This window comes from Carya illinoinensis, chromosome 5, assembly GCF_018687715.1.
Source record: "Carya illinoinensis cultivar Pawnee chromosome 5, C.illinoinensisPawnee_v1, whole genome shotgun sequence".
Lineage (NCBI taxonomy): Eukaryota > Viridiplantae > Streptophyta > Magnoliopsida > Fagales > Juglandaceae > Carya > Carya illinoinensis.
The window spans coordinates 9,107,930-9,130,863 of NC_056756.1; the positions used below are offsets into that span (position 1 = coordinate 9,107,930).

At 33.2% G+C, this 22,934-nt stretch overlaps 2 protein-coding genes and 1 pseudogene across 2 annotated transcripts; all 3 read right to left on the reverse strand.

Annotated features, from left to right (window-relative positions):
* Positions 1-2,869: 2,869 nt before the first annotated feature.
* Positions 2,870-4,235, reverse strand: LOC122310913 (myb-related protein 308-like). The gene is made up of 2 exons (XM_043125159.1): positions 3,629-4,235; positions 2,870-3,512 (listed from the first exon to the last, which is right to left on the reverse strand). Exons 1-2 carry the CDS (start codon positions 3,889-3,891, stop codon positions 3,026-3,028), a joined length of 750 nt encoding a protein of 249 aa, XP_042981093.1. The 5' UTR covers positions 3,892-4,235; the 3' UTR covers positions 2,870-3,025.
* A 2,654-nt stretch (positions 4,236-6,889) lies between these two features.
* LOC122310911 lies at positions 6,890-11,813 on the reverse strand (annotated as a pseudogene).
* A 933-nt stretch (positions 11,814-12,746) lies between these two features.
* On the reverse strand, positions 12,747-17,868 carry LOC122311936 (synaptotagmin-1-like). The gene is made up of 12 exons (XM_043126716.1): positions 17,374-17,868; positions 16,481-16,579; positions 16,318-16,368; positions 16,093-16,216; positions 15,726-15,844; positions 15,534-15,635; positions 14,662-14,736; positions 14,346-14,422; positions 14,027-14,273; positions 13,602-13,952; positions 13,244-13,375; positions 12,747-13,059 (listed from the first exon to the last, which is right to left on the reverse strand). The coding sequence occupies exons 1-12, from the start codon at positions 17,482-17,484 to the stop codon at positions 12,931-12,933; spliced, it is 1,617 nt and encodes a 538-aa protein (XP_042982650.1). The 5' UTR covers positions 17,485-17,868; the 3' UTR covers positions 12,747-12,930.
* Between the last annotated feature and the right edge of the window lie 5,066 nt (positions 17,869-22,934).

Sequence of the window (22,934 nt, forward strand, 5' to 3'; positions counted from 1 at the left end):
AATTTCAAAATAATAATAATATTCTAACAATATTTTATTCAACTTTCAAATTTCATCTCAACTCGTCTTATCTCAACTCACTATTCAAACAGTGTCATAATATAATACATTCAATTTACTTTATAATAAAAGTAATTTTACAATCTGATGCACTATATCAAATTATGTCAATTTATAATTTTTTTTAGGCTAAACCTTTATCTTTTATGTCACTATTCTTATACGTAACTATTGAACTAACGACGAAGAGAAATAAGTTGTTAATTTCAAACCCCGTGTGTTGAATATAAAAAGGAAGAACAACTTGGGGTACAAGGCGGATGGATGGATCCCTTACAGATTTTCCATAATGTCAGTTTTGCACAACTTTGACATCTATCTAAGATTTTTGGATATGATATTCATATGTATAACTTCCCTACCAAACAAAAATATAAATAAAAGACAATTTGTTTATAATAATATTATTGGGAATTTGAAACATCTAGGATTAGGGACATTTAATTTGGGTAAGGGTAGGGATGAAGAAGAAACCTAAAGGACCCACCATAAAGGATCATGCATGTGCCGTTGGGTGGAAGTTGAACCTGTTAACAATTAAGTTAGAGCAATTATTGCCATGTTGAGAGTTAGAGAAGCAATAATTTAGTAAAATTTTAAATAAATAATAACAATTTTTTAGGAAAAATATCTCATAGAAGCTTCTGATGTCTCTACCTAACACCTTTGAAAAATGTGAAAGGTTGAAAAGTACCCCCATTTTTATGTGGGGAATTAGAGGCATTGGCCATTGGTGTTTCAAAGTAGCTATCACTCAGTCACTCAGACTTTGTGTCCTTTTGCTCATCCCCATCATCTATGTTTAAGATAGCTTTTTTGAAGCATGGAATTTATCTCTCTTTCTTCCTTTCGAGATTCTTTTCCAGTCACTGTTTTATCTTCAACTTAATTTGCATATAATTTCCGGTTAATTGTTCTACACATAAGACTTTATCTCGCAGCACCCCAGTGAGTCAGTGACATTTAACATTAATAATCAATGGTGGTAGATATGGAGTTTTATATTATTTTTAATGGCTGGTGATTGTGTCTGTGCAACCCTTTGACCTCCAACTTCATTATTATCAGACTCTTGCCGGTGTAAGGGTCTACTTGATCACTGAGATTTTTTAAATAAAAATTTTGAGTTTTAAAATTAAATATTAAAATATTATATTTTATTATTATTATTATTATTATTATTATTATTATTTTAAAATTTAAAAAAATAAGAAAAAATTTAAATTATTTATTATATTTTATATAGAGATTTAGAAAAATTGTAATGATAAGAAGAGAAATAAAAATTCTTTATGCCAAACAATACCTTAACCTCGGGCATATCTTCTACCTAATTCTCTGTTGAGTTCTACCCATTAATAAAGAACGAAATTCCACAATTTCGGTCTTTGGGACCACCTGGAAATTGTATTAATTTGGGGTAACTACGTTTAAGGTACTTGTGTTTTTAGACTATTATGGAAAGCTTTTTTACCCACATTGGGTTTTTAAATTATTTTTATAAGCAAACTTTTGTGTCAAGGATTTTTTTTTTTGGTCTCTAGGAAAGTTAAGAATGGATTTAATATTTATAATACATTTTTTTAAATTATTTTACAACAAAATCATATAAAGTCAACACTATGATAATCTCTTTGATCAGATCCATTGTTTGTATACGGTATATTCATAGTCTTTAATTTGGGTATTCTTCAGCCAGCGAGATGAACACCCTAACGCCTGAAAAAATGTCTCACCGACTTCTCATGATATTGTTCGTTCAATGCTTGCAATATTCCATATTTTTCAATATAAATGAAGTTGGTACCAAGCTAATAACACTAGAATGTGTTCGGTGTTTAGAGTGTACAACATTTGGTCAAATTACCCTATTAATACGTAAAAGCCAAACCAATAAGAAAGGAAACTACATAAATATATGACTGAATAATTGGTATGGTTGATCTCAGATTTTAGGACCACCCTAACCACCAAATTACTCATTCTCGCCTAATTTCCACAAGATGATGTAGCACTAGCACCATTGAACTAAGTCTATGAATTGTATATATGAAATAACATAACATAAAGGTATATATGTGAAGAAGACAGGCGACAGAAAACACCAAACCTTATTACGTAAGAGTCCCTTTCTTTGGAATCAATTTAGAAATTAATAAAGAGAAGTATATGGAAATTAGGTGTTAATTATATTCTCAAACGTACTAACAAGACACTAGTCATGGATGGTACCACGGAGAGTTTGCTTGTTTCTTCACGCTTTTTATACTGCGTATTCTGCTTTTGTTGTGTGGAAATGATGGGTTACCCACCACTACCATCTTTTCTATTTTTCTCCTCCTCTCACTGCTTATCCATATTACCTCATTATTAAAATCCAACCATCTTTCCAAAAAGACAAACCCAAAAGAATCTAGAAATTTTTGTTGAGAGGGAAGAAAAAGTAAGGAAAGAGGCCGTGGAATCCTCTGTATCACATGAATAAACCATATGCATGTATAGTCACGATTCATCTAAAGCACAACTGATAACGATGAATCTCCAATTCCCTTTCACCCAAAAAACCAACCTCTCTCCCACTCTCTCAGTGGACATGGCTATCTTTGATTGTCATCAACTCTGTATCACTCTGCCTGCTCGTAGCAACAACAATTACAGGACCCTTTTGAAGATCTGGTCGGTGCCTGACAAACTCCAACTTTTTCCTGGGAAAAATAATAGAAAAAGGGACATAAACAAAGTTTTTAAAAAACAGAATAAATATCCATCAAATCAATGAATACACCAATACATGGAAAACATTCACCAATAATGTTCATCTGTAATGGTACTGTATCACTATTCATTACTAATTATACAAATTAGAGAAAAGAGAAATACAGAGATATTTCAAACTAATAGCAATCTCTTTCTCATTTCTCTCCAATCTTTTGGGTTTACATAATTCAAACCGGCTGATTCCATCTCATTTCGTTTCCAAGCCTCTGTAGTCTAACACTCCGCTCGTCAACCCCAAGAAATCATAACCAGTGGCACTAGTGCTACCACTGGTGCTACCTTTACTAGCAACTCTGCAACTACAATCCTTACTAGTCTGCAACCCCAAGCTGCAAGCCATACATAGACTGGCTCCACCAGTCTTCAATGGCTCATACTGGTTTTGGCAAGGAGGGCTAATCCTAAGCTCAAGGTTCAAGTCCGGACACCGTTCTTGAACCTGGCTTTTTGCGTCTTTCCCCCCAAACGCCGCGGTTGTGGGGTTTTCTTCTTCTTTGACGGCAGAGGCAGCAAAAGATATAGTGGACGTTGTATCCTGAGCAGCCTCATTGATTGACCTGTGAGTTGCAGGGTCAATGCCTCTGTTCAAAAGTTTTCTTCTTATATGAGTGTTCCAGTAGTTCTTTATCTCATTATCCGTTCGCCCAGGTAATCTCCCCGCTATCAGAGACCACCTACAGAAAAATCCAAGAAACCCCATTGATGATAATACCCAAAAAAAAGAAAGGTCTTTATGTTCTATGGTGTTGCCCACGTACTTCTATAACATGGTGTATCATGCTAGACTTACTTGTTGCCAAGAAGGCTATGGAGTTTGATGATGAGCTCGTCTTCTTCTTCAGTGAAGTTGCCACGTTTGAGGTCGGGACGGAGATAGTTGATCCAGCGAAGCCGGCAACTTTTGCCGCATCGGAGAAGGCCAGCGGCTTTAGGGAGCGAGCGCCAGCAGCCCTCGCCGTGAGACCGGATATAGGCGATGAGACGATCATCTTCTTCTTTGGTCCATGCTCCTTTGTTTGTGTGAGCTTTCTCACAGCAAGGAGACCTTCCCATTTGAGAAGTGGAATTGACAAGTAGTAGTAGTGGCTATAGCTGTTCGTTGGAATAAATCTTGTTATCAATTTGGTTTAGAAGTGAGAGGATGGTGGAAATGGAGGTCTTTCTTTATTGTGTTGCTTGGACATTAAGGCCGGCCCTTTGTGGGAACCTTGGTATGGTTATATATGTAGGCTTTTTGACTAGCAATCACAGAGAGAGAGAGAGAGAGAAGTGACCCTAATTGCTTCTAGATGTGAGTTGGTGAGACAGGTTAGAGGGAGTGGCTGGTAGCCTCTCTCTTGGTGATATTAGCATCATCAGATAATAAGTTAAAAAGGAACATTAACTATGGGTTACCTTCAGGTAGGTGTAAAGTAAGGTATATTAATGTATTGGGAAGAGATGGTGTGATATCAGACTTTTCCTTTTTCTATCCATCTAAAACTGTGGAGAACATCAGAACAATTATGTTGGTTACCTCTCAAAATCTTCTCCAACTTGCTAGACAACATTTACCAGAATACATAATGTGTAACTTATAATTTATTATGTTGCTTAAAATCACACCCATTTGGGTCTTTTTAAGTGAAGTTCTACCCAGATTTTCCCTTGTGTGGCCACTTACCCCTTGTTCTTCTCATTCTTAATTGGCCCTCCTTTGCAGCTAAATATTAAGATTGCACACTTTTTGTTAATTTTCTTAGTGATTTTTATTTTCTTTAGGGTGTTTTAGTACTATTTAAAGCTTAATGGGGGAGACTGTTTGTAGTAGATCTTTGATGGCTAGTAGATATAATCTTTTTTTTTTAAATGTCATCACTTAATTGAATACATGTTGGTTGAAGATGGACGCACAAAATAACATCTTAAAAAAATCCAGGGCCTGAATGAAGTGAGTTTCATTAATACTATGGTGAGGAAATGTCTAATATTGTCAGTTTTGGTTGGTTAGTTGCAGTGTACATCTAATAAAGGACTGTACAAATGGTTTATCCATTCTTGTGTGCAAGTATGGAGAATCGGAGATGGTAGTTGTGGATCTCTATTCTATTGGTACCCTATCATGAATATGAGAGAGAGAGAGAGAGAGAGAGAGAGAGAGAGAGAGAGAGTTTCTAGAAGGGTTGGAGGTTGGGTTAAGGGAGGATGATGAAAAAAAGTGGAGAATTGGAAAAGACCATGAGTGTGGTTGTGGTTGTATGTGGGCTTTGGTTCACCTTCCACTTTTTCCCCCCCCCCTTTTTCCCCCAACCTTCTGGTGCAAGTTTAGGCTACAATGGTAGGGTTAGGGATGGGGAGGTTGATTCATCTTTTTGTTGTTATCTCCCTCCAATTTGTGGTACTGTTTGTTACCCACCACTTTGTGGACTCTCTCTCTCTCATCATGAAAATCAAGTGGATGGTAAGAGCTTAGGATCATGGGCACAAGTTGTTTTCAAAGAGAGAGAGAGAGAGAGAGGCGTCCACCTGTATATTCTTATCTGGGTGTATTTCACCTACCTTTTCAACTTTCCCTACCACCCTTGCCTCCAGTTCAACTTTGGCTTTACTTTGATGTTGAACTGGAAAGATTTACCAAGTAGTACTTGGCTTATTGGGCACAACCCCATCTAAGGTTATCCGTGTATTTTGCTTTCAAAACATTAAACAAACAACAATTGGCATTAATACTATGACCAAACTACTATGTTATTGTATTTAAAAAAAAAAAAAAAAACAGTGCTATATCTATACAGAAATCTTATACGATAAAGTTTTAAACTAGCGTGACTTAATATTTATACAAAACTCTTATACAAGGAATTTAAACCATGTGAGTTCATAAATCTATTTGTGTAAGATCTTTGTGATGGTCAAACATTTCTCATTTTAAAATTCTATTAAAATTACTTAAAGAAACAATGGATCAGATCATATGACTAAGCACCATTAATTTCTTCTGCCTTTAGTCTCTCCCGTTTCAATCAAATGGCATTCATCGTCACAATCAGTGAGGTCGCTTTAACGCTAGTTAATAGCATAATGGTCTTATCTTAACATGTCTTCCCTCCCTACAAAATGAACCAAATGAAACAAAAACAACAGAGAAGCCACATGGAAGAATCCGCACAGATGATTCAAAAAGTGACAAAAAGAATGAAATTTTTTTTATTAACGTGGTAGGTTAGGCTCAAGATCGGCAATTATCTGAAATGCATAGTGACAGCCAGCACAGCAACTCGTGGACATCACGTGCTTAGGTATCGAGTCAAGACTTGTGGGGTTGCCCTAAAAACCCTTACCTACCTCTTCAGCTGCCCTCCTCATGTGGGGCTCACTCCCTGGACTATTGCAAAAGGTCTGTTTCAAATGTTCAATTGCCAACACTGTGGATAGAGCCTGAAATATGTGGTACTCGCCTATTAAGTTCTTTGTATCCATCATTCCCTTGCTTCTTTATTTATTTATTTATTTTTTCAGGTCTTCAATTTCTGTCAAGCAGGGACATTAAAAGCCAACTAGGAAGCATTAGAAAGATTGGTTTATGTTTCTTGCGAGTTGATAGGGAAAGAAGATAACCTAATTCATACTATAAATGACAATCTCTCAACCATACTCCACGAAGACATGGATGAGGCACTGGGAGAAGCTTCTTGCACAGCCAAAATGTCACAATCCTTGAAATTATGCATACAGCAAGCTTTCCGTTTTGCGCGCATGCCCCACGCGCATTCTCAGGTCTGAATTGTTCTGAGACAACTCCGATCATTATAATCTGGCAATTCTTCAAAGAGAGCACAATTCTCACGGCTTTAAAAATTTGTGAAAGAAACTAATCATGAGGAACCCAAGGCGAGCATTTAAATTGGGCGGACTCGCATTAATGGTTACTTCAAATTGATGAGAAGAGTAAGTTCACTTGTATCTCTTTCTGCCAGTTCGTCTAGCAGCCATGCATTAGCTAAACAATAATGCTAAAGACACGAGGAAAGATAGACCGGGGGGCATGAACGGTGCGTACACATCACTGCTCTTTAGTAAAGCTCTGCTGCTCTGACAAGTTTTATTAGCAGATAAAGACAAGAACATTGTAGCTTTTTGTGTTGCACGTGTAAGCAAAATGAGCTCAGTGCTATATAATCATAAGGGAAGTAGTAACAGAGATATTTGAGATTAGATCAAATAAACCATGTTTATTTAATATTCTAGTGAAGTAGCTCAAGATCACCACAGCTGCAGCAACCGCAACTCCAACAACACTTTGAGCCAGTATGCTGCTGCTCTCCTTTGAAATTTACCTTCGATCCAGAGGAACTTGGAGTAAACCCAAGCTCTGATAGTTTCTTATGCGATTCTGCATGATCTCTAAAGAATGCTTCCTCTTCCTGCCACAAATGAATTTGAGTAGCTAATGAGAGAGAGACATCAAATTTAAAAACCCAATGAAAAGTGCCAAAGATATAAATTGCCAAGGTTTAGCTTATTTTGATAGGGAACAAGAACACGAGCCTAAGATCCCATTTACGGATGATTGAGCTGGATTATTATTAAGCTTTTTACTAATTTTCATTTATTTGTTTTATTTTTTCAGATTGGTGGTATTATTTTTATTTTGGCTCAATATTATCTTAGTGAGCCATTAACCCAAGTATTATTAGGGTCAGGTTTAATCTCTACTCTATAAACCTAATTTCTTATTGTGTTACACTGTTAGCAACTTTTATTGAATTAAGAATATATTGAGGCTGTTTGTCTTTCTTTTCGCCTACTTCTTCTCTGATTCTTCTTTTCCCTCTTCTCTCTCTTTCTTCTTCCATACTCTGTCCTAATCATGTTTAAAGAGAGCACAGACGCTAGTACTGTAGGAGCAACTGAAATAAATTCAAAGACCGACAAATTCCGTAATTGCCTCGAATATCACTGTCCAAGAACCATCGCAAACAGAACTTACCCATACAATGTGTCAGCTTTTGTTCTCTAGTGTTGAATTGGATTATAGAATCAGACCATGGTTACGTTTATTGACAGAACAAATCGATTATTTGAGGAAAAAAACACAAATATAACCACTGAATTCAATGAATTGAGAAACAAACACAGATGCTTCTACCATTTTTTTTTTGGTCAACAAATAATTAAGTCCAGTATCATGTCTGCCATATCAGAGTATTGCGCCGAACCCAACCAACTGGTGAAAGTTGGTGAGAAGAGATTAATAAAAAGTGATGCATTCACTGATCAAAAATAAAAGGAGCGCATTTAATTTATAACCCAACACGAAACTCCCTAAACCAAATGAGCTGGCAGGTCAGAATTCTTCAGAAGCACATGGGGAGCCACATTTTTTTTTAGCAAAAGAGAGCCAAATGTGGGGAGCCACATTTGAAATACTCAATGAAGGCAGCATCATCTTCTACAGGTCCAAGTACCACAACGAACATTAATCTAAGAATTCGTTCGGGAAAACTGGCAGTGATAAACTTAGATATATTTTAAGCAGCAAGACGAACATAATATATTTCTGAGTCATATAGTATTATATTCCGGGTAACAATTCAATATTGGTTGTTGAACCGAAATAAGCAAATGTTACCTTTGCATACAGCTCCACATAATGACGGAAATTAGGATCATCCACTAAAGCCTTGTCTGTTGGAAGTCGCAACAGACCCTCTGATTCCCCCCTCCAAAAGTTCCCTGGTATAAGACTAACTATCAATGGATGGCTGAAAATCAAAGGCCCTGAAAAACACCCGTATGAAGGTAAAGGCAACAACTTGCAAGCCCTATTTCAGGTCTTACACAAAGTATGGGTTATCAAACTTAAGAGGTTCCTTAGTCCAAGGACCATCAAAACCATATCTCTCTGGATGTGCCCTTCCCCGCAACAACAGAGCAAAGGAATGGTGTAATCACGTGTTCCATTGCCAAAGAAAACCGCATACAGATGAAAACATGATGAAAGAAGTACCAAATTGTGGCCCCCAGACAGAGCAACAATATCCTTGTCAGACAGACCCATCCGATAAAAGATATCCTTGAGATGTGGTGAACCTACACCAAAATCGTATCAAAAGTCAATTCAACAATGTTTTTTCAACCCTTTAAACCATATGCATGCAAGCACTCCACACAGACACTTGTAAGACTCCACCATAAATTATTTAAAAAAAATACAACAGAGGTAAAGGAAGTGTGTGTGTGTGAGAGAGAGAGAGAGAGAGAGAGAGAGAGAGAGAGAGAGAGAGAGAGAGAGAGGAGAGAGAGAGTAGGGGGAAGGAGCAGCAATGGCACTTATGATCCTTTTACAACTTAGAAGAGTGAAAATGTGAGATAGCCCTTCTGTGTTTTTACTTCCACATCACATCTGAAATTTTCTTCCACATTTCTGAAATTTTCTTCCACATAGAAAAGTTCTACTGGCAGCAAGGTGATGACAATAAACAAGTTTAACAGACAACAATCGTCAATTAAACATACCAGATGCACACCAGCACTCCCACAAATCAACTTTAGCCAAACTCTAGTATGTATCTATGTGAACCTTTCAAAAAACGTATAAAGAAATTAACTGCTGGGCAGACCTTGCTTAGCATCTGGAAGTCGCCCTTCCTTGGGACAAACATTCGAGTCCTAAGAAAAAGGACAAATGGTAAACAACAAGGAATGATATGGTAATAAGCTAAATCCTAAAAATATGCTACTATAGCATTAGCATACCTGTCTGCCAGGAACAAAGTCAATGGTTGGGCCTCCAGTGACTTCAACGGCAACAAGCTGAAACACATATGATTGATTGTGAGTCAGTTCACTCGAGGCTTTCAAACCTCCAATTAGTTATCATTTTATTAAAGCAACATATTCTTGCTTCTCTCTTTCTACCCTCTTGGTTCATATCTTCATCAGAGAAAACCATGCTATATCAAACAAATTCAACTGGAAAAAATATTGATACTTAAACCCTACTGATTTCCCAAAATGGTCAATAAAGCATAGATTATAAGCATAATGAGCTTTTTCACCATTATCACCTGGTATAGGTCTGCATATGTAAACTTGGGATGCTTAGACTTCACTTCCTCTAACATCAGAAAGAAAACACCCATCAAATGAAATGTAAAGAACAAGTCAATTTCAAATGCAATTTTCTAGGGAAAAAAAAAATACAGTTGAAAGGATCATACTGAAATTTTCTCATCGGTTGCACCCTAAACTATCAAAACAATCGATTTGCTCTCCATGGAAATTACAAAAGGGAAATTAAATTTTACACCCCTAAAATACCACTATTTTTTCAATTTTCACCCTAAACTATCAAATATATTGATTTGCTCTCTAAACTACCAAATTTAAACAATTTGCACCCTCAATTAAGATATGATATTTATGATTGCACCACATATCCTATTTTCAGTGATCTTAACATTTAGGTCTTGACAGACGGTGCACATTGCCAAAATTTGGTGGGTTAAGATACCAAGTGAAATGTAGTTTGGGGTGGTTCAAAATCTAGTTTCACCAATCATAAATCTCCAACAAATCCTGTGAATATTACCCCTACAACATATAATGCAATAATTTACATTCCAATTGGGTCAACTAATTTTCTTTCTTCTAACACGGTTGTAATAAGTACCTTTCTATAACAGAAAATATTTGAAAAGCTCAAGCTCATTACTAGAAACATGTATCCCAACATGTTTTTATTAATAAGAACTATCACTAAATCATGGAGGAACACCAGCTACTTACATCCTTAATGGCATGGCCTGTACCCGACATCCAAGTGTCTCAAATTATATGAAGCTCAAGAGAGAAATGACTTAGAGTGATATCAAATGAGGTTTCTAACCAGCAAGATGGGGCTTTCTTTTTTAATACGCTTCCTATTATCTATCAAATGCATAATCTATGAACAACGTGAGGTATTTGCAGTAAAAGAAAAAAGCTTACCGCACCAATCAATGGCTTTCTTCAAGCCATTGTTAGAACCATGACTATATTCTTCTACATTCCTAATCGAACCATTCGGTCCACCTGTTTTCGTCTTCACATCATGTGTGCCCGCATCATGCCACCTAGAAAGAAAGAAAAAATACACATACTGATAATTATCCACTAGCACCAAAAAATTGAATGGGAACCAGCAAGTGAGAGATATGATTCCAACTTGAGACCACCTCCGCCAATATTATCATAAACTATCAAGTCTCCGCAAACTTTTGAGGAAACTTAATTAATATTTAACACATGACAAACTAAAAATTGCTAAATACGATTATTTGCTAAAAGTTACGTACATTTGCTTCATCCAAATGAAAGAGTTAAAAAACCAAATATAAATAGTTGCAAGATTACCGTCTATCTCATCACTTAGAAATTATAAAAGATCAATGGAAAAGAAAAAAATCGGTTATTGATTCGACAACTACGCCGAATATACTATATAATATTACAAAACATGAAAAATAGAAGTAGAACTAGATATACCACTTATCGTGTTTCCACTTCGTTTTTGGCCTTCAACTAAGCTAAGAAAAAGTAAAATACTTTGTTTAATTTTTTCTGCGTTTCTTATATCTCAATTTACGAGAAACAAACAGAGGGAAAGAGAGAGAGAGAGAGAGAGAGAGAGTACGCCAAGCGAAGCATGATGGGAGCGCAGAGCCTGGAGGAGATGAGGGCACGGAGATCGCGACGAGCCTTGTCGACCTCCTTAGGTACTCCGTGTCAACGACGGGTAACGCCATCGAAGCCCTCCTCACGCTACTCACGGACTCACTATTACCTGAGGGAGAGAGATGGATGAAACGGATTCTGACCTCTTGGTATTAGGAAGTAGGAACTCACACGCACATAGAGTAACACAGCCCAAGGCAAGGAGAAGAGCTTTTTCGATGAATGAGCCAAGTCAGGACCAATGGTGTCAGATCAGATAAAATCCAAAAACCGAGACGGTTAAGAACACTCTCGTTGGATCCATCGCAATAGTCATTTCTTCGTTATATAATAATAAAATAATATAAAATAAATATAATTTTAAATATTTATAATAAATTTTTATATTAAATATCTATTTATTTATTATATATTAATGAGTAATTAATAATTTAAAATTTTAAAAATTTTTTTAATTATTATTTTATTTTATTTTATCATATTTTAATTATTAATTATTTGTTTATTTTATTTTATCATATTTTATTATTTAATTTAAAGAAACTTGTAAAAATTTGTTAATATAAGAAGAAAAAAGAGAGAAAGTGTTATAAAAAACTAATAAAATAAGATTTACTATATATATAATATAGACTAAATTTAAGTTTTTCTTTATCAATACTATAGCTAAAAATTATAAATTTTGATAATAGATAATCTATTACAACTATATTTTATATCTAATAATCAAAAAGTTCTAATAGTCAAAAATTACGATAAATTTTAAAAATAGCTAATCCGGCGAGAATACATCTGCCATCTCACACAACCTCCCAAAATAGACCTCCACGTGTCAATAAGTCATACATACAAAACTCCAAAAGTCAAACTTTTTCTCCTTAACAACTCCACAATATTTCAATATGTTTTCTTTTAATTTTTCGAATGAGCTATGTTATAATATTATCTCAACTCATTTTATTTAATTATTATTTTATATAAAATAAAATAAATAATTTAATTTTTTTAAAATTTGAAAATAAAAATAATATTAAAAATATATATTTTTTAATAATATTTTATTCAACTTTCAACTTTTAACTTTTATTTTAATTTATTTGTAAAATAAATTGTAAATACTGTACAATATTAGAATTTGTTTTCTATTTTGTAAGACGGATTCAACGCTTGGGACAAAAGAATATCTGGACCGAGCATATCCCACCACAAAATAAAGATAAAATTAAGAATGTTTCCCTCGATGAGATTATTGGTGCAAAAACAGAGTTGTGGTTGTGGAGTTCTTAATCGCGATTGTAGTTATAAGTACAACCATGTACATGAAGTACAAACAAATCCTAATGGTAATGAAAAATCACGAAAAAAAAAAAAAAAGGCCGAGAGAGAAGAGAAAGCTTATGAAGTCCTCCATTGTAACTCGATCTGTAGACGTCCATTCTTGGAATCTATAAGATGGTACTTCTCGTTTATTCGTTTGTTGGAAACAACATCCGCGAGATTGATATCAATATAACCCAGAGATTCCTGATTCAAAAACAAGGCATGGCTTCCATGATCAAGTTTCAAAAACAAAACTAAGATAACTTCTTTACAGCCATTGCAGAGAGAGAGAGAGAGAGAGAGAGAGAGAGAGAGAGAAGCTGCATTTATCAAGAAATTGTCATCAATCAAACATTAGTATCTGCAGTCACCATGTAAATCAATATACCTTGGGATGCAGCAGGCCCATTCTTGATGAGCTGCTGACAACCTCTACGTGCATTTTATCCTTAATGGGAGGCTCATCTAGCACAAACGAGAATTCCTCTTCCCACCTTGGATCTCTGCTCTTCTTTATATGCTGTACCACAGAGCAAGCAAACAAAAAAAAAAAAAAAATAGTAATCATAATCCATAGGCCAATGAAGCAACCCGGATTGTAGGAATAACCGCATTGCTCTACTTTTAATCACTAAAAGGTAAGCAAAATATCGTGCAGCACCAAATAAGGTCGGACCACATGAACAAATCTGAAATCATATTTCAAAGGATGAAAAATTTGGCAGATGGCAGTGCCAACTTCATACCTTAGTTCTTCTCTCTTCACCTCTGAAAATAATTCGTACATAAGGATTCGTGTGGTGCTTCCCTTCAACATCTTGAGCTTCATGAATCATAACTACCAATACACCTCCACCTGCAGGCATTCCATCTGCAGCCGTCTGTACTGACTTCGTTTCTTCAAAACCTTTTGGTAAGTCTTCCTCTTTGAAAGGCCTATATGCCAATTCCACAACAAGCTGCCCACGTGATTTTTCATTTTGAGCATCATTCAAGTCCATATTTTTAAGGAGGTCCAGAGTCATAACTTTTGGCTCATCAGGGGTTAGTTCTTTCAGAGGGACTACCGCCATTCCCAGCTTGTCATGTTTGCCAACCTAGGAGAAGGGAATAAAAAGCTTTAGATGCATGGCATGAAAACAAGAAACGGCTTCTGACCAGTCATAAACACCTGCTCCCAGTCATAAACACGAAGCTCTAAAGCCTGGGATTGTGGATCTTTAACGACAATACTGAACTCCTCATTCCATTCAGGATTCAAGGTTTTGTACTGCACAGTAGTCTTCTTCGCTAGAAGTTTATCCTCAGTGATCTTTAGTTTCACATAAGGGTCCGATGCACCAAGAAAATCTTTCTTTTTCAGTTTCAAGGCCCTCACCACCTTCACGTTGAGAATTCCCACGGGCCTCTTGAAAGCTCTATCAATTCCAAATGTTTTGTTAGCCAAATCATAGATTTGAAAATCCAAATGATACAATGCAAAAACTTACTTTGTTGGATCCAAAATAGGTACTTCCAGGGTTTGGGGCCATAGATACATTTTGGCAACTTGATCTTTTATAAACTCCTGTAAAAAAAATCACTTCTGGAACAGTTAAAACCACAAAACACGATAAAATATAGCCCTTCATAGACGAGTAAATCTTCCCAAGTAAGCAAAGAGTCCAAACATCCATCTGCCACATGAAACACAATTTCTCCATGCAATTCAGCGACCCACCCCAGCTTTAAGGGAAGCCACGGGTTGCAAAATGGAGAAGAGATCAGGGGACGACTAAATTAAATATATAATAAAAGGTGCTGTACCTGGACAAACCTGTAGAGGCCAGGTATTGACATAAGATCAGCCCCGAAAAGCTTTAGTCCAAAGTCAACATGTGGCTGAAAAATGAAAATAAAACATAATCAGAAGAGAAGAGTTCCACACGAAAGGCATACTGAATGTGTTGGACCAATATAATTCCAGATGAAAGCAAATCCTGGATGAGTTTTCTCCTGAATGTACTTCGAAATTTAAATAGACAAATTTAAAATGTGTTGCAGGTAAGAACAATCAAGAGTAAATGTTTCAACATTATGAAACTAATAAAGTAGACCAAGATTAGTTGTGTTCTCTAATACCAAGAACCAAATCGATCACTTGAACCATTATTTGTATTTTATTGATCATCTGAATCATTAGGAAACAAGTACTTCAGCATAAGAACTTGTGAGTACAAAATATTGGAAATTATTTTTTGATCGGCCCTCTCATACATGCACGTAATGGCTTTTAAATCCACAAATCTTACCTTTCTCCTCTATTTGAAGAGGGACAAGGTGCCATTTGAACTAAAGCTCCATCACCTAGAGTTAGAAATTACCTCAACACCTCTACACGTGGCGAAAGATTTCCAAAGTATCCGCAAAAATTCAAAAAGTGCTTGTAGACATCCAACAATGATAGGATTTAAGTTCCATGGACTCAGGTATGCATGTAAACTGTAAAGTGAGGTTATATGGTCATCAGACCACTCTAACTACTATTAAATGTTCAAATGATAGGACAACGGGATATCAGTAAATTCTCAAAGCTTTCCAAAAGTCACTTGAAGTCCACCCAACTATTAAAGTACCCATGTAAAATGAACCAAAGAAATATAAGCCAAATGGTAAATAACTAGAACCATATCACAAACCTTGTCCATGAGAGACACATAGATATTGGCAAAACAAGGAAAGCTTGGAACCAAGGGCTTCAGAGTAATACGTGGTGCAGCAAAGACTTGCAAATCAACCGCCTGAAATCATCCCAATTGAACAGTATTAAGAATCAGATGTTACCTCAAGTATCATAAAATCTTCATCCCTGAGTAAAACAAACCAATCACCTGGACAGTTGCTTTTAAGCCAAATGCTTTAACAGCAATAGTGACGTTGGGATTTCCAGCCCATTTTATGGACGGTTCCATAATTAACTCCTTCTCATCAGTGACATAAACTTTCATGCCTGAAATAACAAAAGTTGCAGCAAAGAATGAGGAAAAAGCATTCTGCATAGCAATAATCAAGATGTACAACAAATCTTTAGGATCCTTTCCAAAAGCTGCAGATGTTTCATAGAGCACTTAAAAAGCTTTCTGCCACAATGTGTTTTTTTTCTCTCTCCATACGAAAACTAGTTAAGAACTCACAACTCACACGACAGCTGTCTATAGAATAAAAAATATATAAAACAAGTAATTCACATCTACAGACCTTGAAAAGTTGGTGGTAGGGACCCCAACGTAAGTGTTTCAAATTCGACAGACTCGATTTTATATTTCGGAATTTGCTCAGCAATTATAGGTTTTGCAATGTTCCTTGCAGTCATGCAAATTGCCTAGTAAGAACAATAAAAGAGCTCAAACACTTACAAAGACATAAATAGACACCGTTAGGTGCCAGAAAATAAAATGAAATAAATTTCAGGAGCAGTCAGACCTTGTCAAGATAAGGCCACATATACTCGACAAACTTGTTTAGCCAGTCAATCTTCACAAAAACAAATACAATAAGAACGAGAATGAGATTTTCAAAACAAAATGCAAGCAAGGCAGAAAAATGTAGCATAGCCAAAAACTTGCAACTACTGTTTTACACATACACGATCATAGTCTGGATTTTTCACCCAAAGTGGTATCTCAGGAAGCATCCGCTGCAAAGTTTCTGAGTCTTGCTCAACCAGGGGACGTATTACAGGATCCTGACCAAGCCAGCAGAAAACAAATTAAATCGATTAAATATTTATCATGCATGTAGATCCCAACGTTTGGGCATGATTATACCCAAACCTTTTTTATTTTTTTGTTTACGTGCAAGTAAAATTTTATTTCATGCAGTGAAGAAACATCTGGGATATTAGCAAATGTAAATTTCGCTGACAATGCCGTATTGAACTGGAAAATTGGAAAACAAGGTTCCATCAATAGACTTTCAGTCGCCTTCCCAGACCTTTGCTTTAACCATTAGATTTAAGGCAAAGAAAGGTCATAAAGAACCACTCTAGGCGATCGAATAATTGTAATAGACACTCTCGCGAGGTGTGAAGTGTTTATCAGGAAGCCAACTAGTGACAAACTGCATTTCATACGGAAAACATTGCCATACCTCTTGCAACACAGGAACATGTTGTTCCTGTCAACGATATTTTATCCCTTCTCTCTATGTTCTGAGCAATGTCTAATGAACAAAATGACAAAATGACCAAAACAATTACCCACATAGGCACGTAAATTACTCAATATAGAGCATGTCAGCATGACTGGTTCATGAGTTACTACCCTGCTTTCTTGCTTTTCTTTTTCTCATTCCCTTTCCTTTTGCTTTCTCGGCAACCAAAAAGAGCATTAAAAAAGGATGCAACTCCCAACTCCAAATTAATATATGTATATAAACACGCGCGCGCGCAAGAAAATACAAGGCAATGTGAATACGTAATGGTATGTACATTTATATGTTTGAGAGATACAGAGAGGGAGGGAGGGAGGAGAGAGGGACCTGAACATCGCTGGGTTGGAAATAGATGAAGAGGAAATATCCAGCAACAAGACCGATAGAAATCCCAATCCCAAAACCACAAAAACCGAATATAGTACTGAAGAAACCCATCTCAAATCTCCGTCCAAAAGCCAAACAACTCCCCAGATCAAAATTCTGTCTCTCTCTTTCATCCACTGAGAAAACTCCAGAAAAACGAAAAAACCATTTCCAAAATCCTCGAATTGTCCTCAGATCGAACAAACAAGTACAATTATAAAAAAAATACCAAATCGGGATCGATTATAAAAAAATACCAAATCGGGATCGAATAAGATTTAAAAAGTTTAAAATAAAATAATGACTTAGTAGTCCTTGTCGATTGAGGTAAAATGGAAGGGGTCGAGGATATGGTGAATAGGTTGGTGGCACTTGGCACAGAGCAGAGACGGAGACGCAACGTAAAGCCCAAATCTTGATTAAATTTTTAATTAAAATCGACAAGATCGGTTTGAGAAAAGCGTATTGAACTGGTTAATCTTGTTTGTAAGAGTTTTGTATTCATAAGCCCCGTACTGCAGATCACACCATTTTTTATTTTTATTTTTTTTAATTTTATTTATTTTTATTCTTTTCAAAATAATTAAAAAATTTTATTAATTATCAATATATCACATATTTAATAAATAAATGGTATGCTATAAAGCTTATGATTAGAATTTTTTATCTTCCAAAACTATTCTTGGGCTTTGTTTGGTCAGATCGTACACGTGGAGAATTTTGGGACGTTATGGTGCAGAAGGCCACTTGGCTCCTTCTCCTTGGTTTAATTAATGATTGACATTCTGTGTGTTTAGGGCCTATGCTTGACACGCGTTCCAGCTTAAGTGGGCCAATGGGCTTTTTTATCTATTGGTTTGAAAATGAATAAGATAATGTTTCCGTTTATTCACCCAAATTTAAACTATCTTATTTTATTTTATTTTATATTATTATTATAATTTTTTAAAAATTTTTATATAAAATATAATAAATAATTTAATTTTTTTAAATTTTAAAATAAAATTAATATTAAAAAATTATATTATAATAATATTTTATTTAATTTTTCTTATCTCTTCTCATCTGAATTATATAACTAAATAAAACAACTTAGCTTAGATATTTAAACTCTTTATCACATCTCATCATTATAAATTTACATAAAATATAATAAATAATTAGACTTTTTTAAATTACAAACAATAATAATATTAAAAAATAATATTTTAACAATATTTTATTTAACTTTTAATTTTCATATAAAATCATATCATCTCATCTCTATCCAAATTACACCATACACAAAACATTTTTTTACAGTGATTTATATACTTATATTTTAAATTATGGATTTCTTTATAAAATATCTTATAAAATTAATATAATTTTATAAAAATATCCTTATTTTATAATATTGTTATGAAATGTGTAATGTATATATCATTACTAAATAACAAAAACCTGTACTCATAATTACTAAGTTTATGATTTTATTTTTATAAAATATATTTGTGATAGAAGTATTTTTTTTATATTATTATTTTCATATAAAAGAACGGCCGGGCTTCCATTTCTTGAGAATAATTATAGCCCTCTATGATACCTACATATCATTAAATTATTTTCATAAATATAGATGTTAATCAATTGTCATTTTACTATAAATATATTTATATTTTAAAACTATTAAATAATTAGAGGCGGATTCAGAAACACTCTTAACTCTTCTCATTATTATAATTTTTTTAAATTTTTACATAAAACATAATAAATAATTGAACATTTTTAAATTTTAAAATAATAAAAATAAATAATATTCTAATAATATTTTATTCAATTTTTATCTATAACCATCTCATTTTATCTCAATATTTTACTTGTTTAACTTAAAAAATGAATTGAAATAAATTCAACTAAGCATTTCGCAAAGATTCGACAATTTACAATGGTCGAATCTTTAACTTGGATGACAATGTTTAAACATATAATAATGTTGGTGTGGATCGGTCCTTTGTTGAGTTAGAAACTATTTTGATTATATATGCTAATTTTCTCTCTAAAAAATGAGAATTTTTGGTCGTTGGAGGTATTTGGATATGAGTTTTGTTACGTACAAGCAAAATCACGTATTAATTTACGTATCATTACTGATTCATTCATATTCAAAAGTTAAATTAGCATTATTTTTAATAAAATTTATTTTTTAATTAATCACATTAGATTGGTGCATATATTAGTATATAATTGTATTTATAACTAAATTTTTCCTTTAAATATTGTTCTTGGGTTGTGGAAGAAACTATAATGAATTTGAGATAATCAAAATACAAATAGATTGACTATGTTCGAGTTGTGAGTAATAAGATAATCTCAAATGATATGTCAATATTAGCAAAATAATAATAACAATAAAATATTAAATAATAATAAAAATAATAATAAAATATTAAATAGCTCAGCTGCCCAAACATTGCATAAGAGTTACTTTACACGAGAGACAGAGAGAACAATTGTGTTTACCGTATTGTAGATGTACCAAATTAATAAGTTTGGCTGTGATTTGATGATTATTCGAGCAAATTTTCAAGTGAAGAGTTTCAATACAAAAATTGATGGGAAATATTTGAGAATTTATTTGAAATTAGGTTTTAGAAAATGAAAGATAAAATAATAATAATAAAAAATTAAAAAAAAAAGTATTGTATTGAAGTTTGTGAAAATTGATAAATAAAATCGAATATAATTTGTTATGATTATTTTTTATTTTAAAAATTATATTGATTTTTGTATTTGAATAATAATTACATAAAAATAAAAAAAAAACTGCAATTTTAGAATAAAAATATGTTTTTGTATTTGGGAATGTTTGGAAATGAAATGAATAAAATATTTTTTTTTAATTTTTATTGCCAAACATGCTAATTATACAGGGTGTGTAAGTTCATTCGTCACAACTTATTTATCTATTGGTTATTATTGTACAAAGTATAGGCATGGAGTCAGAATTTAAATTCAAAGAATTTTATCATAAGATATCAGCATGAAAAAATACATTGTTCACCCCAATTTACAAATATGATTTTTCTTATAGACAGAACAAGACTTTCAAGTCATGACATGAAATAATCCATTATGGCACCATTTTAACATGCAATTGTAATTTTCATAAAGAGTCCGGGCCTGAGCCTAAACATTTTTCAAAGTATCGTAATACACGGATCGCTAATCAGGCTGAGATAAAATTGTAATAAAAAAAAAAAGAAAAAAAAGAGTAATTATTCTCTGCAGCCGGTTTTTGTGTCCTATAACGCACACCTTATGTAGCAAATTTGGTTTGGGTGCTTTGGAGAGCCACGTCACGGATCAATCTATAGACCAAAAAACTTCTTCATTTGATCGAAAAAAGTGCTATCACATATAATAATTTTTACTTATTTATTATACACTCTTATAATATAATTGGTCCAAATAGTTATTTTATATTAAAAAAATAACATAATCAATCATATCAATGGAATATACAAATAATAAACAAAAGTAATTGTATATAGAATTTTTGATAAAAAAAAATCCTAATTTTTGCTCCCCTAATTGACATTCTCCTCGTTTCGAATAGATGCTGCTAGGTCTTTAATCAAGTTTCCATTTTTTTAAACCAATAAATTATAAAAATTAATGGTTCTGAGTTTTCAATCAAATTTTTATTTCCACTTTGTTTACTACACAATTTCTCATCAATCAAACATGATTTTTCCAATTTGTGGTTACAGTAAGATATTTAATGGTGAGATTTTTGGTGAGTATAGGATGAGACCAGGTGCTCCTCTCTTCCAGGGCCTCTAGAGCAGTGGTAACCCATGAGAAAGCAAGCGGTTTCGGCTCAATGAGGGTACTAAAACAACCAGAATTTCGAAAGTGAACCAAATAGTGAGAGCTCAAGAAAATTCGAGATCAATGGCGATCATTAGTTTGCTCAAGAGACTCCAAAACGATAGAGTCATCGACGGGATATATGTGATGATCCAATGCATATAATCTTGTTATTCGATCACAAACATAACCCATTTTTTTAAGTCATTTGAATTTTCTGGAGGGTAACGAATTTATCTCACATATTTTCTACCTTGAGTTTTAGAGTAACCTCAAATCTCGTTTGGTTATGCAATTCAGATGAGATGAGATGATATATTTTGTTGAAAGTTGAATAAAATATTGTTATAATATAATTTTTTAATATTATTTTTGTTTTAAAATTTGAAAAATTTGAATTGTTTATTATATTTTGTGTAGAAATTTGAAAAAATTATAATGATTATATGAGACAAGATAGTTTAGTTTTGTGAACCAAATTAACCATTAAGTACAATTTGAATAATGAGTTAAGATAAAATTTGAAAGTTGAATAAAATATTATTAGAATATTATTTTTTAATATTATTATTTTAGGATTTAAAAAAGTTTAATTATTTATTATATTTTATGTAAAAATTTAAATAAATTATAATAATAAAATAAGATAAAATGAGATAAATATTTTTTACATCTAAATAGGACTAATAAAGAAAAAAAAAGTCTGATTTGAATTACGTACTTAGAAAAGTAAGAAGAGTGGCTTGGGTTGCAAAGAAGAAAAAGATTGGAGATTTTTTGGAGAGTTGTGAGGCATTGGGATTCTAGATGCCCTTCACAATTTTTGGAGAGTTTGTACTGTTTGGCAATTTTCATTTCATTATTATAATTTTTTTAAATCTTTATATAAAATATAATAAATAATTTAATATTTTTTTTACTTTTTTAAATCTCAAAACAATAATAATATTAAAATATAATATTTTAATATTTAATCTTAAAATTTAAAATTCTCATTTAAAAAATCTCAGTGACTAAACAGAACTGCACAAGTGCGTTGTGCAAAGAAAATAGGATGTAGACTATTTAAAAAATTATTAGTCATTTTCAGAATACGAATGACGTTTATTTTTAGTTATATTATAATATAGAAAAGATTTATTCATTGTCTTTATACATTATTTTACATATAATTTTTTATTTTTATTCTTATCAAATATATATTATATGAATAATAATAAAAAAAATTTAATTAACTTAAGAAGAATAAAATAAAATAAATTAAAAAAAAAAAGTATAGTCTGTGCCTTGAGAGAATAGTGAATAGTACATATGGATAGTAAAAAATACACAATAATTACTATGACTGGATTGCATTTAGTCGCATCTCAAAATCTCATTTTTTAAATTATTATCTTAATTTATTTTAAATTAGTAATTGATAGAAATCATTATTTTTTAATTTTTTATTAAAAATTAAATCTATATCAATTTATTTGATATATTTAAACATATATTTTCACTTATTTATATTAAAATATATATGAATAGAATTCAATAATTCATAAAACATTATTATTTACAAATAATTCAAATCACATCGTCTCGACATTCGTGCGTTTACAACTTACCACCTCGAAAGAGAGATATACAAGGGACAGCCGGAGAAGCACTCACAACCGACGAACCTC

Coding starts and splice junctions, on each gene's coding strand:
- LOC122310913 (XM_043125159.1), bottom strand. CDS start 3,891: ATGGGAAGGTCTCCTTGCTGTGAGAAAGCTCACACAAACAAAGGAGCA. Junction 3,513..3,628: donor CATAGCCTTCTTGGCAACAA/GTAAGTCTAGCA, acceptor ATTTTTCTGTAG/GTGGTCTCTGATAGCGGGGA.
- LOC122311936 (XM_043126716.1), bottom strand. CDS start 17,484: ATGGGTTTCTTCAGTACTATATTCGGTTTTTGTGGTTTTGGGATTGGG. Junction 16,580..17,373: donor TCCAACCCAGCGATGTTCAG/GTCCCTCTCTCC, acceptor TGGCTTGGTCAG/GATCCTGTAATACGTCCCCT. Junction 13,060..13,243: donor TGGGCCTGCTGCATCCCAAG/GTATATTGATTT, acceptor TTTTTGAATCAG/GAATCTCTGGGTTATATTGA.